This window comes from Neolamprologus brichardi, chromosome 3 (genome assembly GCF_056152115.1).
Source record: "Neolamprologus brichardi isolate AB-2024 chromosome 3, ASM5615211v1, whole genome shotgun sequence".
Classification (NCBI taxonomy): domain Eukaryota; kingdom Metazoa; phylum Chordata; class Actinopteri; order Cichliformes; family Cichlidae; genus Neolamprologus; species Neolamprologus brichardi.
The window spans coordinates 41,803,696-41,828,879 of NC_142106.1; the positions used below are offsets into that span (position 1 = coordinate 41,803,696).

General features: G+C 42.0%; 3 protein-coding genes across 3 annotated transcripts in view; 1 reads left to right on the forward strand and 2 right to left on the reverse strand.

Moving 5' to 3' along the window:
* The window catches only part of ppp2r5b (protein phosphatase 2, regulatory subunit B', beta), a 54,564-nt gene extending 50,796 nt beyond the window's left edge, over window positions 1–3,768 (reverse strand). The window contains exon 1 of the mRNA XM_087837666.1: window positions 2,248–3,768. Coding sequence (XP_087693792.1) covers window positions 2,248–2,440 — 193 coding nt within the window. The 5' untranslated portion in view covers window positions 2,441–3,768. The remainder of the gene's footprint in view (window positions 1–2,247) is intronic.
* Window positions 3,769–9,536: 5,768 nt separating this feature from the next.
* On the reverse strand, window positions 9,537–15,814 carry batf2 (basic leucine zipper ATF-like transcription factor 2). The gene is made up of 3 exons (XM_087837667.1): window positions 15,598–15,814; window positions 14,441–14,560; window positions 9,537–10,664 (listed from the first exon to the last, which is right to left on the reverse strand). The coding sequence occupies exons 1-3, from the start codon at window positions 15,664–15,666 to the stop codon at window positions 9,591–9,593; spliced, it is 1,263 nt and encodes a 420-aa protein (XP_087693793.1). The 5' UTR covers window positions 15,667–15,814; the 3' UTR covers window positions 9,537–9,590.
* Window positions 15,815–22,847: 7,033 nt separating this feature from the next.
* On the forward strand, window positions 22,848–25,070 carry arl2 (ARF like GTPase 2). Its single transcript, XM_087837668.1, has 5 exons — window positions 22,848–23,037; window positions 23,322–23,432; window positions 24,028–24,190; window positions 24,555–24,635; window positions 24,724–25,070. The coding sequence occupies exons 1-5, from the start codon at window positions 22,973–22,975 to the stop codon at window positions 24,856–24,858; spliced, it is 555 nt and encodes a 184-aa protein (XP_087693794.1). The 5' UTR covers window positions 22,848–22,972; the 3' UTR covers window positions 24,859–25,070.
* Window positions 25,071–25,184: the final 114 nt, after the last annotated feature.

Genomic DNA, 25,184 nt, shown 5'->3' on the forward strand with positions numbered 1-25,184 from the left:
ATGAGATGAAGCTTTGCTCAGAGCTTCGAGTGCAAGAAGCAGGAGGAGGAGTTCAAATTAACAAAGAGAATGTGACTCCCTGGAGGGAAAAACACCCACAAGTCTGTCTACACTTGGCCTACATACTGCCCGTTAGAGACTTCCCCACACCAGACGCTTCTCCTGCTGCAGAATCTTACTATCAGTTCCTCAAGGGGGTCCAGAAACAGTGCAGCAGCAGTAGTGCAGTAACTGGGACTTCTACAGGACATGTGCAGAGACCCACCTCAACCAAAGGCGCTGTACTGATGCGGTAAAAACCTCTTATCACCTTGCTGCACACACCCCTCGCTCACGTGCTTCAGAAGAAGTTAAAACGCAGGCGCACACACCTCATGCCTCCTCTGAAAGCACAGAGGTCTTCTTTTCAGAGGGTTAATGGGAAGAGATTGCAGGCTAAGTGAAAGGGAGAGTAACCTTATAAAGAAGGGTCAGAAGGACACACGAGCACATGCAACCTGCTTTTGTACTGTACACGCAAGCGAGAGAGACAGGAGTAAAGCCACGAAGCCAGAGAAGAGCAAGAACGTATATAAAAAGGACGGAACATGAAGCGATGGGGTTTGTTGACTGAGTGAAGCAAAGTACAAATTTATTGATCTGGCCAGCTCTAACGTGTACTCGCTGCCTAAACACAAAGCCTACCAAGAAAATATCTGCTGTTACAGAACCTGTGCATGAAATCAATGCTGCAGCACGTTTATAGAAAAGCCATAATGTCAGTGAACTCTTTTTACGCCCGTTACTGTTCAAGAACCAAACCAAGCATCCACAAACCAAAGACATCAGCAAAAGCTCACAGCTGGATTCAGAAAATACTATCATCCATGAATCCATGCATTTGCTTCACTTTACTATCTTTGTTTTACTTTACAGTCCACTGCATATTCGTTTAGCTAATCCAATCACAGGTTTTCCATAGTATGATGTTGGGATGCACCAATTCCAGGCTGGGCTAAGAAACAAATCTTCATTATAAAAGATAAACAGAAACAATCTTTGAACATTTAGCCACCGCAAACATTAATGCACACGTAAAGCAGGCCATGCCTAGTGGCTTGACCAGGAGGCTTCACCCAGGCAGGTAGAATATACAGGATACGCAGGGTGGTGCTTTTGCATCCTTGGGGCTTGAATCTAAAAGGCCACAACACGCCTGCACAGATCAAATTGGCCTCTGTGTAGTAACTCCAGCTCTGGGATTACAGCTATGGCAACGACAGACCTGCAAATAGCGCAGCTCTGCCTGCCTTCATGGTGGATGCTGCACCAGCCTGAATATCAACATCTTTGGGGTTTCACAGATTTTACAACCCGAGGTTTATTTACCGAGGCAGTCTTACCGACAGTGACCGTCAAGGGGAGAGGCCTCATGATGGAGAGACTCTTCTCTCATCCTCCCCCGCCCCACCCCACTATCAGCCAATCAAGAAGACAAGCACATGTTGGATGGGTTTGCTTAGTGTGGGTGAAAGTGGTCAATGCAAATGAAGTGATTTCATTCATCTTCAAGAAAACAAAAGACAAATTATAAAAAAGCTCAAAAGCAAGCATACGGTCCGATGAGAGCTCGTCTGAAACAAAAAAACAGACACTTCACTGTCACCTGACTGAGAAACAGTCACATCTCAAAACCACCTAAAGGACAGAAATGCAACGATGATTCAATGCACTGACTACTTCTGCTCCTCCACTGCAAAAATTCACTGCTGCTTTAAAAGGACCTTAAACTGATTCTGTTATTATTTGGCTGTGAAATACTGCGATGGTCATTTTTTCACTTGTTTCTGACATTTGACAGGAGGGGGCAAATATGCATGACACATGTTAATCTATTAACTGCTAATGAAAAGGACTGTTTGTCCCAGCACAGAGGAGAAGATGAATAACAACAACAGCAAAAACAACAACAACAGGCCTTTTACATATCCAAAAGAAGACAGGCAGCAGATCTGTTAAATAAACCAAATCCACCACCGTCACCTCCGCCTGTCAGACCTGACAAGGACTGAGAGGAGAGCATGTTTAAGTGGAAACCAGTCAGTGGATATGTGTGTGTGTTGTGTTTTAGTCATGTAGGTGAGCAAAGAAGGCAAACACAGATAGCTGACTGTGACCTTTTACTGTCACAGCTTTCTCAGTGTCACATGTTCCAGCTGTTGTTTCTCACATTGATCTGTGGCTGCTTTGGGGGAATCAGAGCCTCACCTTTGAGCAGGGGCAGCGGGGTGAGCTCCACCTGGGAGCTCTGGTAGCGGAACTGAGAGGAGCTGTGGGACCTCCTCTGTCGGGCCCTGCGCATGGACCTTCGTGGGAAGCCATCCACCTTCTCCGCGGACGGCACCGAGAAGCTGGTGGTCGGCGAGGACGGGCTGGACGGAGGCAGCTTGGTCGTCTCCATGATGGCTGGAGGTGGAGGTGGTGTGGATGCTTTTGCGAGTGAGTGTGTAATGAGGGGGAATGTTTATTAAGAGGATGTAAGGCTGAATAAAGCAGAGGATGAGGGTGGAGGGGGGGGAGTGGGTGGCTATCTGAATCACAGATGGATTATCAACTGATCAGAATAAAAAAAAAGCGGCTCCAGGGGTGGTGGTGGTGGAGGAGGAGGGAGGAGGAGGAGAGGGGTGAGAGATAGAAAGTATGGAGGGGGGAGAAAGGTGCAGAAGCGGAGGAGAGGTGAGGAGAGGTGAGAGAGAGCTAGATTTTCTAGGGGTCCAGTCACGTGCTGCGCGCCTCGTTGTCTCTATCAGAGCCGGACTGGAAATGGCATCTTCGTCATCGTCATCATCATCCTCGAAGCTTCAGCTTTTCACACACAGATGAAAAGAATCGCTTGTGTATCATCGCCGTGCAGGAGTAGCTTGGAACAGCTACCAGATGATGCTCAGACAGGCGCGTCTCCTCCTCACACACACACAGACACACACACGCCTCTGCTGCTGCTGCTGCTGCTGCTGTATTGGCGTCACACACCGCCTAAGTCATCAGCCTGGATTTGGATGTTTATTTGCTGTATGATATCAAGCAGCTGAGCTCCTGATAGGCTTAAAAAATAAAGACAAAAAGCACCTCCTGTTTATCCAGACGCAAACAAACGTCCTCCGTGCCACTTCACAGCTTCTTCTTCTTCTCCTCGATTTTTTTTTTTATCAATAAAAATCAGTGCTCGGTCCTGGCGGTGAATGATGATATCATAAAATCATCAATCTGGGCCCACTTCAGCTGCGGCATCACTGTTGTCCTCCTGCCTCGTTTTTCCCCCTCTATAATGGGTCCTTCTTTAAACCGTTAAAACCTGATATTTCTTTTTTTTTTTCTTTGATTTCTTTGAAGGCTAAAGATGTTATAGTCCACTCAGCCTCCTCCTCCTCCTCCTGCCTTCCTTCAACCGTATCAGGGCGGGGAAACAAGCGGTCCCTCACCGCACCGACATGTGCAGGTCCTCCGATGTAACGGCGAGCCCCGCAGCTCCGCTCCGCTCGGCGTCTCCCTCCGCGGTCAGAGGACAGGGAAAAAAAGGTAAATGAAAGAAAAAAGAGGCCGCTCCTCCGCGCAGGGTCAGCCGGGAGAGGAAAAGCTGAAGGCCTGTATTATACAATAGCAAAACCGTCTGCGTCTGACACACTGACGCGGTTTTTTTTTTTGTTTTTTTTCCTCCTGTACCCCCTTCTCCGTTCCCGTTATCCGGTTGTCCTACAGCGACTCAGTGAGCTGCGTCAACGTGCACGCGATGAGTCGGGAACATACAGGAAATGAAGCTTCATGACTTTCACAATAAAATAGGCTACCGGTGCAAGCATGTGTCTGGATTGCGGAAATCAAGCCCCTTTTCATAGACTGTACATAAAAGATGGTAATAGACAAACTGACGACACTTTTTGTCAGTGACGTTTCCTATTCTTTATCAGCAGCTACTTAAAAATCACAAAAGAATAAAGAATAACCCGCTTTATCCTCATAAAGCTGGGTATAATGCCATTAAGGCCAGTACACCAGCGCCACAACATCATCACACAGTCACTTTTATTAATGCTCGCCGTTAAGGTGCTTTAAGACTCTGCACCATTCAGTAGTATTATTTTGCTATTTCCATACAGTTGTGTATGTTGTACCGGTGCACGCTACAAGAACTACAAGTGCACTTGTTGCCAAATGCAGTGATCTGATTGGTTAAATCTGTGTATCTGGATCTGGAAATCGAGCTTTGTTCAAAAAATAAATGTCGCAAATTCATCCAGCAAAATTACTCGGTCAGTGTGAACGGCTGTATTAATGATAGGTGAATCCCATAAATCTTTTTGATTAACGATATATTTGCACAAACCTTTTCTAAAGGCCTTAACTGTGACCATAATTTATAAAATGAACGTCACCCTTTAATAAATAAGACTGGAAACTAGTGACCTTGACCTCGAGTGCCTGGTCCCAGGTAATTCTAAACAACTGTACTTAATTGTGAGCGCAATTGTGGCTTAACTTTTCAGACCTAAAAGCTGTTTTAGCCTGTGAGGGTTACTGGTGGAGCCTAAGGGCTTCTGTGTAGTCATAAAAAAAAGGAAACTTCTGAGATCTAAATAGATTTTAATACGGCAACCCCTTAAGACAGCGCCTCAGGATCATCATGGATGTCAATAAGCCTGGTTACTTTGGTAACTGCAGTGCTATTGGACTGAAGCGTTAACTTGCAGGTAGAGATGAAAGCAAGGTTGAAAGTCTCTTTTTGATTTCTCTAGTTCAGTCTAGACAACAACAGCAAGATGTACCAAATAAAAACTGAGCTCAGGAATTCTTTCTTTATAAGTATAATGGATGTGCAGAAAGAACTTCTTACTCGTTCTGTTCTACACAGATACTTTCATGGTTAAAAGAGAAAATCCAACATGTTTAACTTCTTTTCGTGTACAGGCACTAAGCACTAAGGCGGTCAGCTATGATGAATCTTCTCTGGCATTTTTCACTGCGGAGTACAGGCTCAGCCAGGATAGAATCAATAAATAAATAAAGATTTTATTTTGAAAGCGCTGAGCAGACGCTGCCTCGTCTCACTCTCCGCGTCTTGACGCAGGTTCCTCAGCCTTGAGGTGGTGCAAGGAGAGAGAGGAGTGAGCCTCCTCCACTGCGGATGACGCTATAGGATGGAGTTATTTATTTATTTGCCTTTATTTACGCGTGGCCGGCCCTGGCTTTTTAAAGCCGCTCGATTATAAGCAGGTGTTTCATCGGCGTTCCTGCTCTTGCCGCACCACCTTTGGCTTTCTCACTGCCGTTTCATCCAGTGAAGAAATATCCCCTCCTATCCTCCATCAGTGCACCGCTTTGACGCTCACCGCCTCCCCCCCATTCCTCCCCCTCCCTTTTCCCCCATTTTGCTCTCCTCCTATTTGAGGTGAAGCTGGCTTTGAGGATCAAGTCCCATCCATTGTTCTTCAGCCCGCTCAGCCACTTGCTCGCGCTCACTCTCTCGTGTAAGCACACACGCACGTGCATTTAAAGGCGCATTTATCCGCGCCTTTCATCTGTTTCTCAAAGTCACACACACACTGATTTTCTCCCCATAAACACACACAAGCCTATTTTATCTCATAGAGACTACAGTGCAGTAAGTGCTGTAACTGCGCATGCGTCATCTGCTTTACATTACACCCTTGTCCCCTATGTGGTGTATCAGGTGAGTTCACCCAGTCATCTTCCGGGATAAAGACACAGGCACACAGAGTTTACAGTGTGGGTCAGGGCAGCATTGATGCTCTGCTTTACATTTGCTATCCGGGAGGCTGTGGTGCTGTTAGAGACGCGCTGGTTAACCAACATTCAACAGCATTTTGGAGTTTTTTATTAGAGCAGTCTACAGTTGTTAGCTGTGCAGTCGGCATTGTGAAGTCTGTTGGGGCCCCTCCAACCACCATTCATCACCATTATGTTATGAGTAGTCTGACAGCACCAACAGCAGTCCTCTAAAACAACAAGGAAAACATTACTACAGCAGAGACCATGTTTATTTTAGCAACAGTGACCAAGACCAGGTTGTCTGGTTATGCAGTGTTAATACTATAGAGTGCTGTGCAAAAGTAACTCCTCATTCTGTTATGCTTTGACAGAAAGAAGAGGAATAGATGCACTGGTTTACTGAAAGGTTTGCAAACATATGAGGATATAAATACCAAAAATAGAGTTTGTACAGTTATTGAAAGTCACAGCCTGAACTCTCTTAGGCAGCTTTCTTGACATTATTTCAAGTAATCTTCAGGAAAAGTTCTCCAGGCTTCTTGAAGGACATTCAAAGCTCTTCTTTGGATGTTGACTGCCTTTTGTTTTATCGCAGCAGGCGACCACCCACTGAGACTATTTCTGTCGAGGCTTCTGTGAACAAGTGGATCAGTTGAAGGTCCAGATGCCACTGCTGTAGTTTAAGGTTTCTCAGCCCTCAGGGCACTACCAGGCACCCGGTGCCCCGAGTAGTCATCTGCCTTGCCTGATGTCAAGAGGCACAACCGGCTATATATTACAGAATGTGCATAATTCTGCTAATAGACCCCAAACAAATATTCATATGTTGTGTAACAACATATGAATGAGTGAGCTGAACTGCTTGAAAATTGTACTGTATTATAAAATTAAATTAAATTAAAAACTCAATCAGGACAGCATTTTTTTAAAAGCATAATACCCATTTTAATATAATTTTATTATTAGTTTCCTTGTTCAATATATTATTTGATCCATGATAAATACAAATACTACAAAGCCCCACAGCTGCCATATGCACAAATATACAGGTATACCATATAGGCTGAATAGCAAATATATAAAATAAAAAAAATAATTAAATGAAAGGATCACTTGGAAAAAACACTTTTTTCAGCAGCAGTTCCTTTAAAAGACATTAATCCGCCTCCTGGTTAACAGGGTCAAATCACTTGAAATGAGCACAAAAAATGTACTAAAACATAAATTGTGTTAAATTGTCAGTTTGGACCAACAATTTTATATTTTTTATGGAAAGCAAGAGCTGCATCAAATATAGCATCTGATTTATAGAAAGATTTTTTTTAAATTACAAATGAATTAAAATTACAGGGTAATTATTGCTCCCAATCCACCTGAAAAATAATGGGTGAAAACCATTACTCCATGCACAGCATACTTGTGTGCACCCCCCATCACCCACCCCTTGACATTCAGAAATGATTTTTATTTCTACGTCAGCTGTAATTATCCTTTTGGGCTCTATGAACAAACATAAAATGAATAACTTCAGCAACAACAGCTGCAGGTCCGTCTTCAACCTTTTAAAGCCAAGTGTATCACAGCTGATACATGAGTTTTCGTGGGTTTACATCATCCTGACGTCTACATCATCAGTGAGATATGTTCCTTCTGATTCATTTATGAGGAATGAATTGCAAAAATATGCAGGATGCAAATTAATAGTTAATTTTTTTTTTTTTTTGTTTAAATGTCGTTAAAAGGTTCAATAAACACTCCACTTTCACTAAAGTTTGAATTTTTAGGTAATCATTTCACAGTTCAGGCTTTGAAGGGTTAACCAGTCAACGGTTATACATAAGAGGTTATTTAATCTCATAGTGTGCTTCTACATGGAAGTCATGCTTGTATAAGCAAGTCATAAGAGTGCGTGACAAAAAAACAGACCAAACAAACATTAAAATGTTTCTGTACAAGACTTTAAAATGTTATAAACATGATCTGACTCAACCACTCCCAATGAGCTACACTGTTAGAGAGTTAGCTCCATCCGGTCGTTAAGTGATGACGTGACAAATCCTGCTTCTGGGCCTAAAGTGGTCTGCGTTTAATATGGCTTTTGTGTTGTTAACATGTTTAATGTTTTGTATTTTCTTCTATTTAATCTCAAAAAGCTCCTAAAACAGTCAGTGATCACTGTTGACCTCCCTCGGCTTTTATTACCGCTAATCATTTATTTAAGCTCAGTTTTTAAAACCTTAGGATGTAACTACAGCCCAGCCCATGCAGCAGTATATGAATGACTAACCTCGTATTGTGGATGGATTATCTCAGTTGTTCTCCTGGCTGAAGTTTGGTCCTTTTACAGCATCCTGCCATGCGATTACATTTGTTCCTGACCACCGAAAACACTCACGTTAACTTTTATCGAGTGGGAAAAAAGCTAGCTTGTTTATATTATGCTAACATAGCTGTGTTGCTAGCGGTCACGTAGCACATCATTATATACCAGCTAGCCAAACTTCAGTAACCCTACAAACGTCACTGCTGTTTAGTTTTCTGTCTTCATTTATATTGGAAGTGATAACAGAGCTGTACGTTTTAATTTGTTTCCAAAACCCCGCAGTCAGGACATGCTATATTGTATTTAGATAGAAGCTAGCGAGCTAACTTCCTGCTAACTTCTAACTCCGTTAAATGTCATAAATACCGTTTTCATGGATGCCTGGATGTTAAACTCAGTTGTTACACCTGGTAGAGCAGAACGCTGATCATTTTATTAAAGATGAAAGACTTTAGACAGTTTTTCAACTCTCAGTAATGCCATAGTGATCGTTTGATATATGGACCTGCAGCGGAGTTTAGGCCCAGACACGGCTAGTGACGTCAGACTTAACGACCGGATTATTAGCTCTGATAGCTGGGATCGCTACATCCTAATGAAACCTTGTAATAAAGCAGCCCTTTACAGTGGATCACAGGGAATTTAGAAGGCCAGCGATCCCACCGGGGCTTCATAGTAACTGTACCAATTTCATGAAAGTGGCTGATTTCACTTTAAGATTTAAATATCAATTAGCAGCAGTAGCAGAATATGTGCTGAGAATGTGTGTCTTCAATTAAGATTAAGGTACAGAAATAAAAAGAAGAAGAAAGTGAGTAAGGATGTGTTGTTAACTTTGGCACTGCCCTGTGTTTGTACTGCAGCTTAGAAGGAAATTTATTCTAGTAACCTTTCTGTGAAGTTGCAAGGAAGTGAGAGGACCACTCCACCCAATCTAAAATTAAAAGTTACAAGTTTCACCATGTTGACTCAGTTTTACTATGTCTCCTTTTTCATGATTTAGGAAAGAGCGGCACCTGCAAATGATTACTGACTGTGGAAAAATGTCTTTTTAGACACTGGAATTTATTGCGTACATTCGCATTTCAAAATCCTCGATTCTCAGCTAGGATGACTGGATTTTGGCTTGAAATTAGAGATTTCTGCTCAAAGACCCTCAAAGTTCGGGAGGCATTTTTATGCCACTCACTAATAAGCGCAGACATAAATATTAGTTTAGTCTCAGAGAGGATGAGATAACCTGTGACGCTGGAGGTACAAATACATGAGAATCTAGTCAGCTACTGGTTGCATTCTGGAAACCGCAGGGTTCAGATTGACAATTTTTTCTGTGACCAAACCAAATGGAAGCTCAATCATGAAATTGCTGCATTTTCGTAACAGAAAGCTCAATAAATAAGTAGCATCTGGTATGAATATGAAATATGACAGAAGACATTCAGTTACTAGCTTGAGTCCAGAGGTCATCTCCTCACAACACATAAATGACTTTTCTGTAGCGCTACTGGTTATTATTCCCACTTATGAGCCAGTCAAAAAAATCACAAAGTTCAAGTTCCTTTGAGGGAACCTCTGGTTGTGGCGCCAATGGCGGAGGTTCAGACGGAGCCCTATCGAAGCTGCTGGAGGTAGCTTGAGATATATCGAGTGGACCGGGGACAGTGAGCAGGGAGAGCAGAGACACACTGTTTGATGTATTGTCTTGATCATAACTCTGCTTTGAGGAAAAAGAAGGCACGGGTGATGGCTCCAAACCTGAAACGGCTGGAGCTAAAAGAGAAGGAGGAAGAGGATTTTGAAGAGGTGATGGTAAAAAAGTAGACGGTGAAACTGAACTGCTCGGGTTTCCACTAAAGCGACATGGAGGCAGCTGGGGCCCGCAACCCGGTGCTACTACACCAGCGCTTCCAGCCTCTAAATGGGAATAAGGGGGTGTAGCGTCAGCTGTAGCATTTAGAAAAGATGTTTTCTCCTTAAAAAATCCGTCCGCTGTGTAACCCATTTCACAGAGGGTGTCTTGCTCCGGCGTGGGCTGCGCAGCTGTGGAGAGCACACCGGAGGGAACGGGGTTTGAAATAAGACCGTCACAGATGGGTATACCATTTGTTGTGCTTGAGGTCATTATAGGTTCTTTGCTAAATAAAGAGTGCGGAGCTGTGTATGTGGTGAAAGATGCTGAATAGGGAACTGTCACTGGGCTGGAGGAAGAGGAGGAGGAGGAATGGAAGAGCTTAGGTGAAGAATGAGCAGAGGAGGCTAATGTTGTGTTAGCTGGAGGAGAGACGTGGTTCCTTTTAACGCAGTCAAGGCTCTGAAGTCCCAGGCTGGAGGTCATGGAGGTCAGAGAGAAGGGGAGCGCAGAGGAAGCAGCCAGTGTGGAGTCCGAGGCCTCAGCGATTCCGTGATGGTCGGAGCTGGTCTGACAGTCAGCTGAAGAAGAACCTGCAAGGCTGGAGGGGAGGCGGCAGTAAGGTTCGTGACGCTCCAGCGACGTCGTGTACAGGTGCAGCTCTTTTTTCAATGCGGCGATCTCCTTATGAAGAGCCGAGTTCGAGTGCTCAAGACTCTGGAGTTCCTGAGGAGAAAGGGGCAAGAAAAGGAAGCAATTAAATAAGGGGGTGGGGAAAAAAGACAAAGCGGAGGGATCAACAGTAAAGAAGAAAAGTCGGGTATATCTTTATTATCCCTAATCGAGGTGCTCGCCAGCCATAAAAACTTATTACAGACATACATCAAAGGACAAACAATGAACGCAATCACATGCCACCCACATAATATCACACCAAGCCTGTGCTGCGCAGTAATAAAACGGCACAGCGAAACAATCTTAATGACGCTCCTTTAAGGCTCCGAGAGTGTGCAGCAATAGAAAGCACAAGAGGCATAAAGCGGATGAAGTGTGGCCAACGCCAGAACCCCAAAGGAGAACTGAAATATTGCTCCTAAGTGACAGCGCTGCAAGATCAGCATGAAACGAGTGGGTAGGCGGTGGAGAGAGAACAAAAGGTGATTCCTTGCTGATAAGTGCAGACTAATGCATGGGACTAATTAGGAAAATTTAGAATTGAAATGTGGCAAAAAGCTTTCCCAATAAACCTGCCTTTTTGGAGCATTTACAACGGTTTTCTTTACATTTAGCGGTAAACTTAAAGCACTTTCGAGATGCTCTTCCTTTTTTTAGTGGTCATATATACATACTGTTAGATTGGTGGCCATAGTTTCAAATACATACAACTAATGAACTCAGTCTTTAACAATAAAATTCACTGTTTTTGACTGTTTTTGACTGCAAAGAGCAGACAATAAGAAGAAAGCTGAGTCAGACCTCAGTAAGTTAGGCCTAGAGATCAGCTGATGACCCTCGGTAACCCCCGTTCACTATGGGGGGATAATAAATGTATATTCCACGACCACCTCTTCGGCTTTGGCTGCTAGCAGAGTCGCCAGTAGTTTGCATGGAAGGCACCAACTCCTGCAAACACTCGCTAGCTAACCACCAGCCGGCCGATAAACTTGAAACAGTGTGGCGTAAACAAGAAGCAAACAAGAACAAAGACCTTCAAAGTAAAAGTTGCACCTTATCGCTGAAACCAACACACGTTAAAAGGCACAACTTCTTGACGATGAAGGCAAAGGTTCTTTGTTTTTATCTGAGGTCACACTTCTTCCCAAATTTCACTACTGCCACAGACAACTCAGCGTCTTCCATAAAAACTAGAGGCCATCTCCGACTAACCAAAGCAAACACAGGGAGATAACGCTGACGAAAGGCAATTTCGCCTTAAGGCGATGCCTAAAGTGGGCCGGAACAATCCGGAGCAGCATTCCAGCTCATTCAGTAAAGTGCAGAGTAGTTAAATGTGATTGGCAGATTTGACTAATGCATAATGACTAATGATTTCATTTGCAGCCTGCTTTCAGCTGACAGCATGGAGATATCTGCGTAGTTTCCAAAAAAAAATCCTAAGAACAGAAGAAAAAGGAGGTCAGCATACAACACCCTCAAAGATATGAGTGAACAGAGAACAGGAGAAGAAGATGATAAACTGTTTTCAAAGTTAAGAACTTTTCAGCAAGGGACATTTGATAAAATGGAAATCTTACTTGCAGTACTTGAATCTACACATGATTTGCTGCTAATCATAGTATTTTTTTTATCTATATATTGCAAATCTCCAAAAGTTGATTCTGTTCATCTGGACGTAGCGTTTTCTGGGAGAAACGTTTCGTCACTCATCCAAGTGACTTCTTCAGTCAGTCGAGACTGAACGCTACGTCCAGATGAACAGAATCAACTTTTGGAGATTTATTTTCCTGGATAATTGAGAATGCATCAAGATATATATTGCAAAATTGTGAAGGTTGCATGAAAATACTAGTCATTGTGGTGCAAGTTACAGTGGTTAGTTAGTAGTTTTGTGGCAGAGCCTGCACACACACACACACAAAATCTACTGTTGAGTTCAAAAATAATATGCAGCTTGTCTCTAAGTGACTATTTTCACCCAGCAGTAAGGTTCCCACAGCTGCCAAATCCCACTTTAACCTCTACATGAAAGAAGAGCTTTTAAAGGAATGTGTGAAACCAGCGGCTACACCAGCGTACCAGTTAAGATTTAACTAAGGATTATTTTGAACTGTGACCCGTTCAAATCTACTCTAATAAGCCGTCACTTCAGCACAGCTAACATTCGTCTACTTTTAACATTAAAGTGTAAACTTGACAGTTGCCCTGAAGAAAAGTCAGAGCTGTGCTATGCAGTTGTGAGTCACGGCCTCTGTCCCATTGAATTGTAAGCTGCTGACACAACTTTGAGTTTTTAACAAGTTCGAGTGGCTTGTGGCAACGACACTTCCCAGAACTTCAAGTGAAGCATACACACACACACGCAGCAGAACTGAAAGAGAAGGAAAGAGGGAAAGCGAAAGTGCAAGTTCCCGACACAAAAAAGACACGCACACACATTCACACCCATTCATAAATTTGGTACACGCAGACATATTGAGCAGGTTACAACAGGTAGGATGTAATCTAGAAGGAAAATAGAGCTTAGTGGTAGTAAAAGAGCACGAGCTCGGGTGCAGCACAGCAAACCGGTGGTTTTGTTTTCTCTTTGTCAGAATGAGAGTAATTAAACACATTTTATGAGCGTGAACTGACGGACGAATCAGATTAGCGACATGACAGGAGAACAAATGCTTCTTTTTACTGCACAGAAACCTGAATTTGTACTACTCAACCTGTTGGTTAAATAGGACTCTGTGGCTTGGGCTCATCCTCATGTCCACTCATACTTTTTTGGAATTGGAAATGGCAACTTTTTTAAGATAGTATTAGAAAAAAAATTGACCTAGGCTAAAGAAAATTGTACAGAAATATATATACATACGAAGCATAATTATCAAATGTATCAAATTATCAAACGAAACTGCAGATCTCATGTGACGGGAGAAATTTTAAAACTATGAGCCAAGTAATCCGGCTGGAATACAGAAGTGCAAAGTTTAGCAAGATAAGACAAGAGGAACCTATTAAAGGTCTCACAAACAACCAAAGCAGGTGACCAGTGAAGTGAACGCAACACAGGAAGCATGCTAAGATACGACATTCCCACCGTGCTTAAAGATGCACATCACCAGATTAACTGTGTGTACAACTGTGTGCCACTGCTTATCAAAATCACCAGCATATGACGATGCACTATAACTTAGTTCCATTTAGCTCTTCATGTAGCTAGTAGCTAACATTATTTCAGCATTTTAGAGAACACCGCCACCTGAATACTTTCTGCTTCAATGGATGGGTTTCAAATCTCAATAATAAATCTTGAACGCCACATTTTTACAATAACCCTTCTAATAGTTGTCATAATTGTAATGCATGTATGACCTTGAAACAGCTTTCAGGGCTGCTGTTAGGCTTCTGTGTAAGCACGCGGTCATCAAAGATACTTTAGAAATCTGACTGAGTGCTCTGGGAAGCGTGTCCGTGTGTGTGGATGAGTACCCTGACCTGTGGAATTTGCACTCGCCCCAGGGGGAAAAAAAGACAGGCAAGTACAGACTGAAAACAAATGCGTCTGTGTGTGTGCGTGTGTATATGTGTGTGTGTATGGCAGACAGGAAAGGGAGGGCTGATAGGGAGGGCAAAGCAGAGGGAGTGAAAGTCCTTCTCCTAAAGCAGGCTATTTACAAGAAACGCCTGCAAGCATGCTGCCAGATTACACAATACGCACGCGCGTGCACACGCACACACACTGCTCATCAAACAGGCTGTGTGTGAAAAGGAGACAGAAAGTGACAGAGTCAGAGGATGACAATGAAGGAAGCAGAGGGGGAAAGGAGTCAGACCTCATGAAGTTCATCTGCTCTCTCTGTCTGTTTTCTGCGGCTCTTCCTCGCCGCATCCCTGTTCTTCTCCCGTCTTTTTGTCCCTCTGGGTCCCATCTGTTGTCCCCCTCTTTCTCTCTCCTGCCAAAACAACGACAGAATTAAGGCGAAATATCTGAGGTTAATTAGACCGCACAGTGACACAGTGGGCGTTCAAGTATGCACTTGTATTTTGACTTTGGCTTTCTTCTTTTTAAAGGGCGTGTATCGATTTCATTTCGATACCGCATTTTTGTTTTAAAGGTATAACATGACTTACAAGGTCATGAGACAAACCAATCACATGAGACAGTGCGTGTGGCCCTTCAAAATAAAGCGGGTCAATAATACGTGAACTGCAGCGCGTGATGCGAAGCAAAGGCGAGGGCTGACAAACCATATGACAAATAATAAGGAAGCTTCTTTTTATTGCACACAATAATTCAGGTCTTTATTCGACTACACCTTCCATTCACTTCATGAGTCCAATTTTCTCTCAGCACAGGTGTTGCTGACTGTTCTACAGGCAGTATATACAATCTGTGTATACTTTGCAAACACACACACACGATAACTGCAGTAAATAACCTGAGCCGAACATGAACTGAGGGTTCAGGGCACCAGAGGTGGAAGACCAATACTCAGTTTAAAAACTAATAACAATAATGATAATTAAGGTACTAATAATTTAAATGAAATTTAAATAAATCACTTATTTTACAAACAGATCTGTTTGGAGGGCTTAAAGTGGATCTGAGTTGATAAATAGTGGTTTTAGAGGCAGTGGGTGATGATTATAACTAGCATGACTAATAATTAATACTATATATTACTATATATTGCTGTATATTACTATACAATGATGATAATAATTATAACTTTAGCTTTAATAATATATCATTTTATTTACAGTGTAAAAAGGAAAAAAGCCAGAGGTTCATTAATCAGAAGAGGATCTGACTCAATATAAACAGTAAATGGGTGTTATACCTGATGTAGCCCATTATTATAACCAGTATCTGTGTGAATTTTACATCACATAAGGTTACTCTTAGCATCAACAGCGTGAAAAGGTCCATAGGATGACCTGAATACAGGGATTTGATGATCGAGTCAAGAGACGAGAAAGAGGAACTTACCGATCCTGCAGTACTGCTGGGGCTGGCGGACTCGGACCCGGACCCGGAGTCCATGAATAACGGGGACATCTTGACCCACGCTCCTGCAGCAGACTGGCTCGCCTGTCGGCTGGTCGCCTGCGGCAGCACGAGGCTTTCACCTGTCTTGGACCATGAGTGCAGCACGGGAAGCCGTATCCATTCATACGCGATTATCGGGATATCAGGACAGAGCAGGAGTGCAGGTTACAGAGCAGGTAATGCTGGGACCTGTTGCCGTGCTACAGACTAACATCGGATGTGTTGCTTGGTGACTGTGTGGCGCTGACTGAGGCGCTCAGTCGTTTTATCTGATGACTTATGAGTTCAGCAGGTTTGGCAACAGATGATGCAACATGATGCTGCGGTTCTCTTTCTCTTTCGGTTTCTCTTTATTTTAAACTGACCCGTTGCCATGCAAAGCTGGAGGGGGGTGGGCGTGCTGCTTTCACGTGCAGCATGTTAGTTTCACTCCCCTGAATGCGTTATATTAAATAGCTGGGGAAAGTTTCACAAGGGCAGGAAGCGCTCCGGTCTGCTGACCATATATAGACTAAGGTGTCTCCTTCCCCATGTGCAGGGAATTTCTAAAGCGGATTGCCAGGAAATTGTTGTCCAAGCCTCCAGAAACAAGCCAGCGCTTGGAAGAGTTCTCGGCAGAAAATGATGTAACTTTCCACAGAAACATTTGAGCTCTGAGGGCTTCCGGTCTTCTAAGCCAAGAAGAAAATGGCTAACTCATGGGATTTTCAGAGATACCTGATCCAGTCTGTAGGCTGAAGGGTTTGATTGTTTTGTCTGCATGTCACATGTGTATAGTGACAATAAAATGCATTCTATTCTATTTTTCTTTCTCTCCTTTAAACTTAGCTTAATATTAGAAGCTGCCCTTACTGCCCTACTCACCAAGGGATCCAAGTTTAAAATACAACACATCTGGGAAGTGTTCACAGCACTTCACTTGTTCTACTTTTTGCATTGTTACAGCCTTATTCCAAAATAAATACATTCATTTTTCTCACTTTGTAAATATGGGGTATTGTGATTTGAAAAATTAATGTAATCCTTTTTTGTTTAGTGTAAGGCTGTAAAATGACAAAATGTAGAACAAGACAAGTGCTCTAAATAGATCCACTGTATGATATATTCGGTTTTTCCTAAAAAAAAAAAAAAAAAAAAAAAAAAAAAAGCCCCCCCAAATGCTGCTATTCCTGGTGTTAAAGAGTGAAAATGTTTTCCAGCTGAAGTGGTGAGGGAAAGTACCAACAAGGTGGGTGGTGTATCCTCTTGACAGGAAATTAGAAAGGGAAAGTTGGTGGTGATTTAAAGACATACTGGAAAGCATTTGAAGGTCTACAAAAAAAGAAAAAGACCAAAAAAAAGTGGGAAATGAACAAAGTGCAAAGAAGAACTGGGAGGCTAAGTGTACAGCAAGAAAAAATGTTTAGAGTGCATTGAATGTGAGTCTCGACAATAAAGGAAGGCGAAAATAACTTGTCAATTGGCTAGACAGAGATCGAGCTGGAAAGGATGCGCAGCAGGTCGGGGTGATTAAAGATAGAGTTGGAAATGTGCTAATGAGTCAAGTCAGGGTGTTGACAAGATGGAAGAAATACTTTTGAGGAACTGATGGGTGTGGAAAATGTAAGAGAGAGTAAGATGGGTGGATCATGGATAAGAAAGGACGAAGTGAGGGCAGCTATGAAGAGAATGAAGAGTGCAAAGGTGGTTGGTCCAAATGACATACACTACCAGTCAAAGGTTTGGACACACCTTTCCATTTAATGTTTTTTCTTTATTTTTACTACTTTCTATATTGTAGATACATCAAATGTTATTAAGCAAGATATATGGAATTATGTAGCAAAGAAAACATTGATAAACAGCTCTAAATATGTTTTATATTTTAGATTCCTGAAAGTAGCCACGCTTTGTCGACAAATGTTTTTTCTATCACAGGTGTGCCTTGTCAGGGTTCATTTGTGGAATTTCTTGCCTTCTTAATGGGGTTGGGACCATCAGTTGTACTGTGCAGAAGTCAGGATGGTACACAGCTGACTGTCTTATTTGACAACTGTTAGAGTTCATTTTATGGCAACCAATCGCATAAGTAAAGTGAAACGATAGTCTGTAATTTCTTTAAGATCTGAATCTAAGTCAGTCAAAATTTGAATGTGTCCCAAAGTGGAGTCACAAAACCATCAATCGCTCTGATGAAACTGGCTCACACGAGGACCGACCAGGAAAGGAAGACCAAGAGTCACCTCTGCTACTGAGGATAAATTCATCTGAGTCAGCAGCCTCAGATTAGAGCCCAGATAAATGCCACACAGAGTTCCAGTAGCAGACACATCTCTACATCAAATGATCAGACTGCACGAATCAGGCCTTTATGGTCAAATAGCTGCTAAGAAACAACTCCAAAGAAAAGCAACAAGCAGAAGAGATTTGTTTGGGCGAGGATACAGAAGGAATGAACATTAGACCAGTGGACATGTATGCTTTGGTCTGATGAGTCCAAATTTGAGATGTTTGGTTCCACTCGCTGTGTCTTTGTGTGATGCAGAAAAGGTGAACATTCATGGTTCCCACCGTGAAGCATGGAGGAGGAGGGTGAAGATGCTTTGCTGGTGACATTGTGGGGCATTTACTGAAAACTGAAGGCACACTGAACCAGCATGGCTACCACAGCATCCTGCAGCGACATGCCATCCTCTCGGGTTTGCCTTTAGTTGGACTATCATTTATTTCTCAACAGGACAATGACCCCAAAACACACCTTCAGGCTGTGTAAGGGCTATTTGACCAAGAGAATGATGGAGTGCTGCACCAGATGGCCTGATCTCCACAGTCACCTGACCTAAACCCAATGGAGATGGTTTGGGATGAGATGGACCACAGAGTGAAGGCAAAAGGGCCAACAAGTGCTCAGCATCTCTGGGAACTTCTTCAAGACTGTTGGAAAACCATTTTAGGTGATGACCTCATGAAGCTCAGAGACAATGCCAAGAGTGTGCAAAGCAGTAATCAAAGCAAAGAGATGCTATTTTGAAAAACATGTTTTGAGTTATTTCACACTTTTGTGTTCACTACATAAGTTGATGCCTTCAGTGACAATCTACACTGTAAATAGTCATGAAAATAAAGAAAAGATTAAATGAGTGTGAAGTAGTCAGACTCAAACGTCAAGGAAGGTGGTAGGGAAGCAGACTATGCAGACATTTCAGGTTTCCAAGGTGAGCAATTTATTTACAGTGAACTTAATTTTATGTAACTTAACAAAACTCCCCCCCAAATAAACTCTATTACCAAAACATGGATCTGGTGACACAGCTCACCTCTCCTCTCTCCTGCATCTGGTAGAGACTGGCTTTAAATAGGGCCATCAATTTCCCTCCAATTGCCCAGCCAGTACCACTCACTCAGCTGAGGGATCTAAAACTCTACACAGATTATCCAAAAACACAAAACCTCTACACACTTCTAACATGCACATTTACACAACTAAATGGCAGTATTAACTAGAGATGGACCAATCCGATATTACGTATCGGTATCGGTCCGATACTGACCCAAATTACTGGATCGGATATCGGCGAGAAATAAAAAATGTAATCCGATCCATTAAATATCAAAAAAGCACCTCACAAAACTTGCTACACAGCGTAACTCGGCTCATAACCGTAGCACGTTGCAGCAGTATGCATCACGTGATAGAGTGGCTGTGTGTATTTGTAGCCTCACTACCAAACCAGCATTTCATCTCCGAGGAAGTTATCCCAGAGAGAAGTAAAGCAAGTGTGTAAGTTCATATCTCTCTCTCTCTCTCTCTCTCTCTCTCTCTCTCCTGCTACTACTTCAATCGGGAAACTGCTTATGATCAGCTGATCAGCTTTTCTGTAGCAAGTCCGTCTTTCTTCTTAGTTTTTGGCCCACTTCTCACCAGAAAGAGGAACAACAGCAGCACTATTAAGTTTGATAAGCTGTTGTTAGAATTTATTTAATATTACTTTCTACACCAGGATCTTTTTCTACGTAGCTGACGGCTGGTAACTGTGCAGGGGCGGATCTAGCAAAGTGTAGCCAGGGGGGCCGATAGGGCATGAACAGGCAAAAGGGGGCACAAAGACATACTTTTCTTTCTTATTCTCATTTAAAGTGTCTAGCTTTTAATAAATAATTATCTGACTCTTACACCCAAAGTTTTAATCTGATGTAAAATATATAGAAGTCCATTACTGTATATAGTAACTGTTAAGTCTAATATACCCTAGTAAGCTAGTACTTTTTCCTTTGGGAAGATACCATCTGTGCAGTCTGCAATTCTGTTGAAGAAAGATGTTGAATCTATTTAATTATTCTTGAAAAATAATTTATTTCTGTGCATTTTCCCCCTGCATCAAATTAAATTTGATTACATCGATTAAGCATCATGAGGTGGAGGGTGGTTCCCTATTTTTTTTTTTTTTTTGCTGGGAGTTTGCAACCCTATTAGTTAGGTTGCTTAATATTTCTGCTAAGTACTCTTTAAAATACCAGAATAGGGAGGATGGAGTAGGTTTAAGTTTATTAGATTGATCAGTATTGCTGAATTATGAAATATTTTGGGCGCAGTGTATTTTTTACATACAGGTATAACAGAATAGCTTTAGTGTTGTTATTTATTTAAACTTGAGTATGAACTTATACAAAATGCAGCAAGATATTAAAAAAACGTTTTATTGATTAAAAAACACACTATATTGGATTCATATCGGTATCGGCAGATATTCAAATTTATGATATCGGTATCGGTATCGGACATAAAAAAGTGGTATCGTGCCATCTCTAGTATTAACGAAAGGAAAAACATTCAAAAAATCCCTTCTAAACCTTAACACAAACAAAAGGAAGCATCTCTATGGAAAAAGAAGCCCCTCCACTTGGTTTGACCTGCTGATGTCATATGTGACATCATCAGGACTTTAAAATGAGGAAATGCCAGGCGGGCGTTTCCCCACACATGACCCTCATGAAGACTGAAAAGCCAAACAAAGTAAGTATGAACAAATGACTTAATCTGTAACATAATAGAATATAAAGAAACATGTAACTGAGTATTTAGCTTAATTTGCAGAATGTTTGATTTGCCGGCAACAGAACGCTTACACAAACAAACCCGGGATAGTGAGTGAAGCAATGTTACTTGACAAATAGCAGATCATAGCAAATACATAGAAACAGAATAATGTGTATAATGTGCAAAAAAAAAAAAAAAGGTAAACACATATGGGACAAATGGAGAGCATTGCAACTGCTCCTCCACTTTGTCACAATGAGAAGGTGTCCAAACCTTTGACTAGTAGTGTACATGTGGAGGGGGAGAAATCTAGGAAAGATGGCAAGGGACTTTTTAATCTTGGAGAGTGAGAGGATGCCTGAAAAATAGAGAAGTATAGCTACTGATTTAGAAGAAAAATGGTAAAGTTGGTGTGCAAAGTTGTAGTAACTACAGAGAGATAAAGCTGATGAGCCATACCATAAAGCTACAGGAAAGATGTGCTGAAGAGTTGCTGAAGCTAGGTTAAGAACAGAGGTGACGATCAGTGAGCAGCAGTATGGAGAGTAAGAGCACCACAGAGCTGATGTTTGCTTTGACAGTGTTGATGGAGGAGTTTAGAGAAGGTCAGAAGGAGTTGCACTGTGTTCTTAAGGATTGGGAGAAAATATAGGATAGGTCAGACGAGAGGAACAGTGGTGTGGCATCAGGAAGTCAGGAGCAGCAGAGAAGTATGTGAGGGTGGTGCAGGACATGTATGAAGACAGTGAGCCAGGGGATAGGATTACCATCTTGCCCCTTCTTGTTTGCAGTGATGATGGGCAGGTTGGCAGATGAGGAGCCAGAACTCTCCAGCAACTCTGATGTTTGCACATGACATTATAATCTGTAATGAAAGCAGGGAGCAGGTGGCGGTATGCTCTGGAGAGAAATGATAAATGGCCTGTATTTGTATAGCGCTTTTACTAGTCCCTAAGGACCCCAAAGCGCTTTACACAACCAGTCATCCACCCATTCACACACACATTCACACACTGGTGACGGCAAGCTACATTGTAGTCACAGCCACCCTGGGGCGCACTGACAGAGGCGAGGCTGCCGGACACTGGCGCCACCGGGGCCAGAGAAGAGGAATTAAAGTCAGTAGTGAAAGTGAAAACTGTTCCAAAATAAGTTGACTGCTTAGGAACGCTGCAGAAGTGCTGAGTGTGAAAAACAGCATCACTATCAATCACAAATATCCACAAAAAAATCTTGATTTTCACCATCTTGTGAAGTCACCGCTGCAGACGTATTTGCATACAATGACATTTGACCACATCCACACCAGCTCCCTGTGAGGGAGAGCTATTTATAATAATATGTTTTACTTAATGTAAATAGATTAAATTAGTTATTTTAGACCAATTATTGTTAGAAATGTCACATCTTACTTAAATATATTATGTTTTCTCTAAACAAATTCATATTTTACATTTAGATTAACTGACCTGTTTAATTCTCGCATAAAAACTTTTGTTAATTTTTTTTTTTTTAAAGAAAAAGAAGAAGAAGAGGGAAAGAGCTGATATGGTAAAGCTTTGGACTACAGAGCCTGAAATGTATTTATTTTCTTTGGTTCTCTGTATATTAACTTAGATTAATTAGATTTTTAAATTAGATTTATTAATATTTATTAATAAATCACATTTATCCTAAAAAGGTGTCATTGCAATTTTTCCAGTGTATTTTGTTAAAAGTTAGAAAAGAAGCGTCTAAGAAATCTTTGCAAAAATCTGTAAAGTGGATTCAGTGGTTGAAAACTGTGGTAAAAATAGCCGCTTCCTAAATGAGTCTCAGTGGTTCCATAAAGAGTGTTAACCATTTAACCATTCAAGCAGCTATCGGATTTCTCACATTTATAACTCTTAAATGTAAAAATGTTCACATTTCTGATTCTTGTTTTCATTTTCACAAGATCGTTAAAAAAAAATTTTTGAAAATTAGAACATTCCCCAAACCGACTCAAATGTGTAATTTCCACAACAGACACAAGTAGGCGCTGCCGCAAACCATCACAGTAGTTCTCTGGCCTCCACAGCCCGGCCACACCTTAAAAATGCACACTGACCAATCTGCCGGCGCCGGAAGTTAAAAGCAACCAATCCACGTTCTCTTGCTGCAAAACAAGCCAATCGGTGGCTACATGGGGCGGGATTAGCACTGTGGCTTCTTCCTGAGTTGCAATGCTGCTTATGAGAGCCGAACATTATCATACTAAACTTTAAAATTATAACATACATTTATTACAGTATAACAGTTAAACGGGGCAGCGTCACGATGGGTTTACTAACAATTTTGAAGAAGATGAAACAAAAGGAGCGCGAGATGAGGCTGCTGATGCTGTATCCTTTCTGTGACAGGTTTGGCTAGGCTGAAAACAAAGTGGCATTCGTGCACTTGGTTTATTATAACTATACATGTATCAAATAAGAACCCGCAAGCTTCTCTATGTGTCTGTCGTTAGATAAAGATGCCGGATAACGCCTTTCTCTTTATTTTTCCTCTGTGCGGATTCATCCTTCTTGCTATGCTAGCTATTACACGTATTCCAGTAAATATACGAGACGCTGATTAATCGATTAAAACCCCTCAGGTGTGTGAGTTGTCTTTAACCTGGCGCGTGCAGAGGTCTGGACAACGCGGGGAAGACGACCATCTTGAAAAAATTCAACGGGGAGGACGTCAGCACCATCTCTCCCACACTGGGCTTCAACATCAAAACGCTGGAGCACAAAGGGTAACGTGAGCACGGGCCCAAACACGCGCACACGCACGTTGCTTTGACACCCATGTTTCTTAAAAAAAAAAACAAAACTAATCTAGTCACGGAAAAATTTCAAAGATGGTCGATATAATAATCTAAAGTGAAAATGTGCCTATATGAAAGTAGGTTTTGTGTATTGTCTTGTGTGAAAACCATGACAAATAATAAATGAAGCCTCAGTGTAATAAAGGAATAAAAGTCACAGGAAATGCTTTATCCCTTCAGATCTATTTGCCTCTCTTTCCTTCCACCTGTGGTGCCTTTTGATTTGGCTTTTATTTCTGTATGTCAGCCTGTTAAATCCAGAATCAAAGTTAAAATCCTTCATCTCTTAAATAATCAGGCCCATCTTACCATAAAACCAAATGAGACTGTATCGTCCCAATAGAGCACTTCGCTCTCAGGCTGCTTGTCAACTTGTGGTTCGTACGGTATTTAAAAGTAGAACTGAGGCAAACGTTTGCTGAAAACCTCCTGTGTTAATGTACAAAAGTATTCTTTACACCTCTTTTTTTTCTAGCTCAGTCTGTACATTTCCATTCATGCCTCCCACTCCTTGTGTTTCCAGGTTTAAACTGAATATTTGGGACGTAGGCGGTCAGAAGTCACTGCGCTCCTACTGGAGGAACTACTTTGAGAGCACAGATGGGCTGGTGTGGGTGGTGGACAGCGCAGACAGACTCAGACTGGAAGACTGCAGACAGGAGCTCAGCGCACTCCTCCTGGAGGAGGTATATGAGAATGACACACAGTGGAGTGACAGAATCCTTTATTTTGGCTGTTTTGTTTTTTAAAGGATATTACCAGCCTTAACCCTGGTATTCCGCCTGTCATTTAAAAGGAATATTTCGCCCAAACGGATCAGAAGTATCCATTTATCTTTAATAGAAAGCAAATCTTTAATCGTTTTTATCAATCTTGTTTTTCTGAGTTGTCTGGACTTTCTATATCTTTTAAGATATTTTCAAAACTGGGCAACTCACACTGGCCTCTGTGGACAAACACTCCTAAAAGCCAGAGTCAAAATATGTAAATTTGATTTCAGTATGAACACGTTATGCTATTTTTAAATAAGCTGCGCTCCGTTCTTTGCAGAGGTTAGCTGGTGCAACGCTGCTGGTTTTTGCCAACAAACAGGATTTACCAGGAGCTCTGTCCAAAGAGGCAATACGAGAGGTGAGCTCTGCGCCCACTTGACGCTGCATTTCAGCAATGATATAGTTGCATATATCATGGTGGATGCTGACACTTTGTTCTTCTGCAGGCACTGGCCCTGGATAACATCAAAAGCCATCACTGGTGTATCATTGGTTGCAGTGCAGTAACAGGAGAGAACTTGTTAGCTGGTGTGGACTGGTTATTAGATGACATCGCTGCGAGGATCTTCACTGCTGACTGAATGTTTAACTACAGACCAGCTGGTCTTTGTTCATGACCTGGAGCCTTAAGTGACTGAATGCTTTTATACTTGTCCCATCAACTGACTTACCCAGCCATCCTGGGTTTGCACGGATTTAAAGGAGGCAGACCATAGTTTACTTGTATGAACCCAGTAATAAAAGTTCATCCATTCTTGTGGCAAAACACTCCAGATGCCTTCTTACAACATCCACACTTGATTCTTGCAGACTTGTTATGCTCATCTTTATGTAGTCTAAAGTTCTCTTTGACATGCAATTCTTTGCAAATTCAGGTTGTATCACAAGCTCCTACAGAGACAAATTT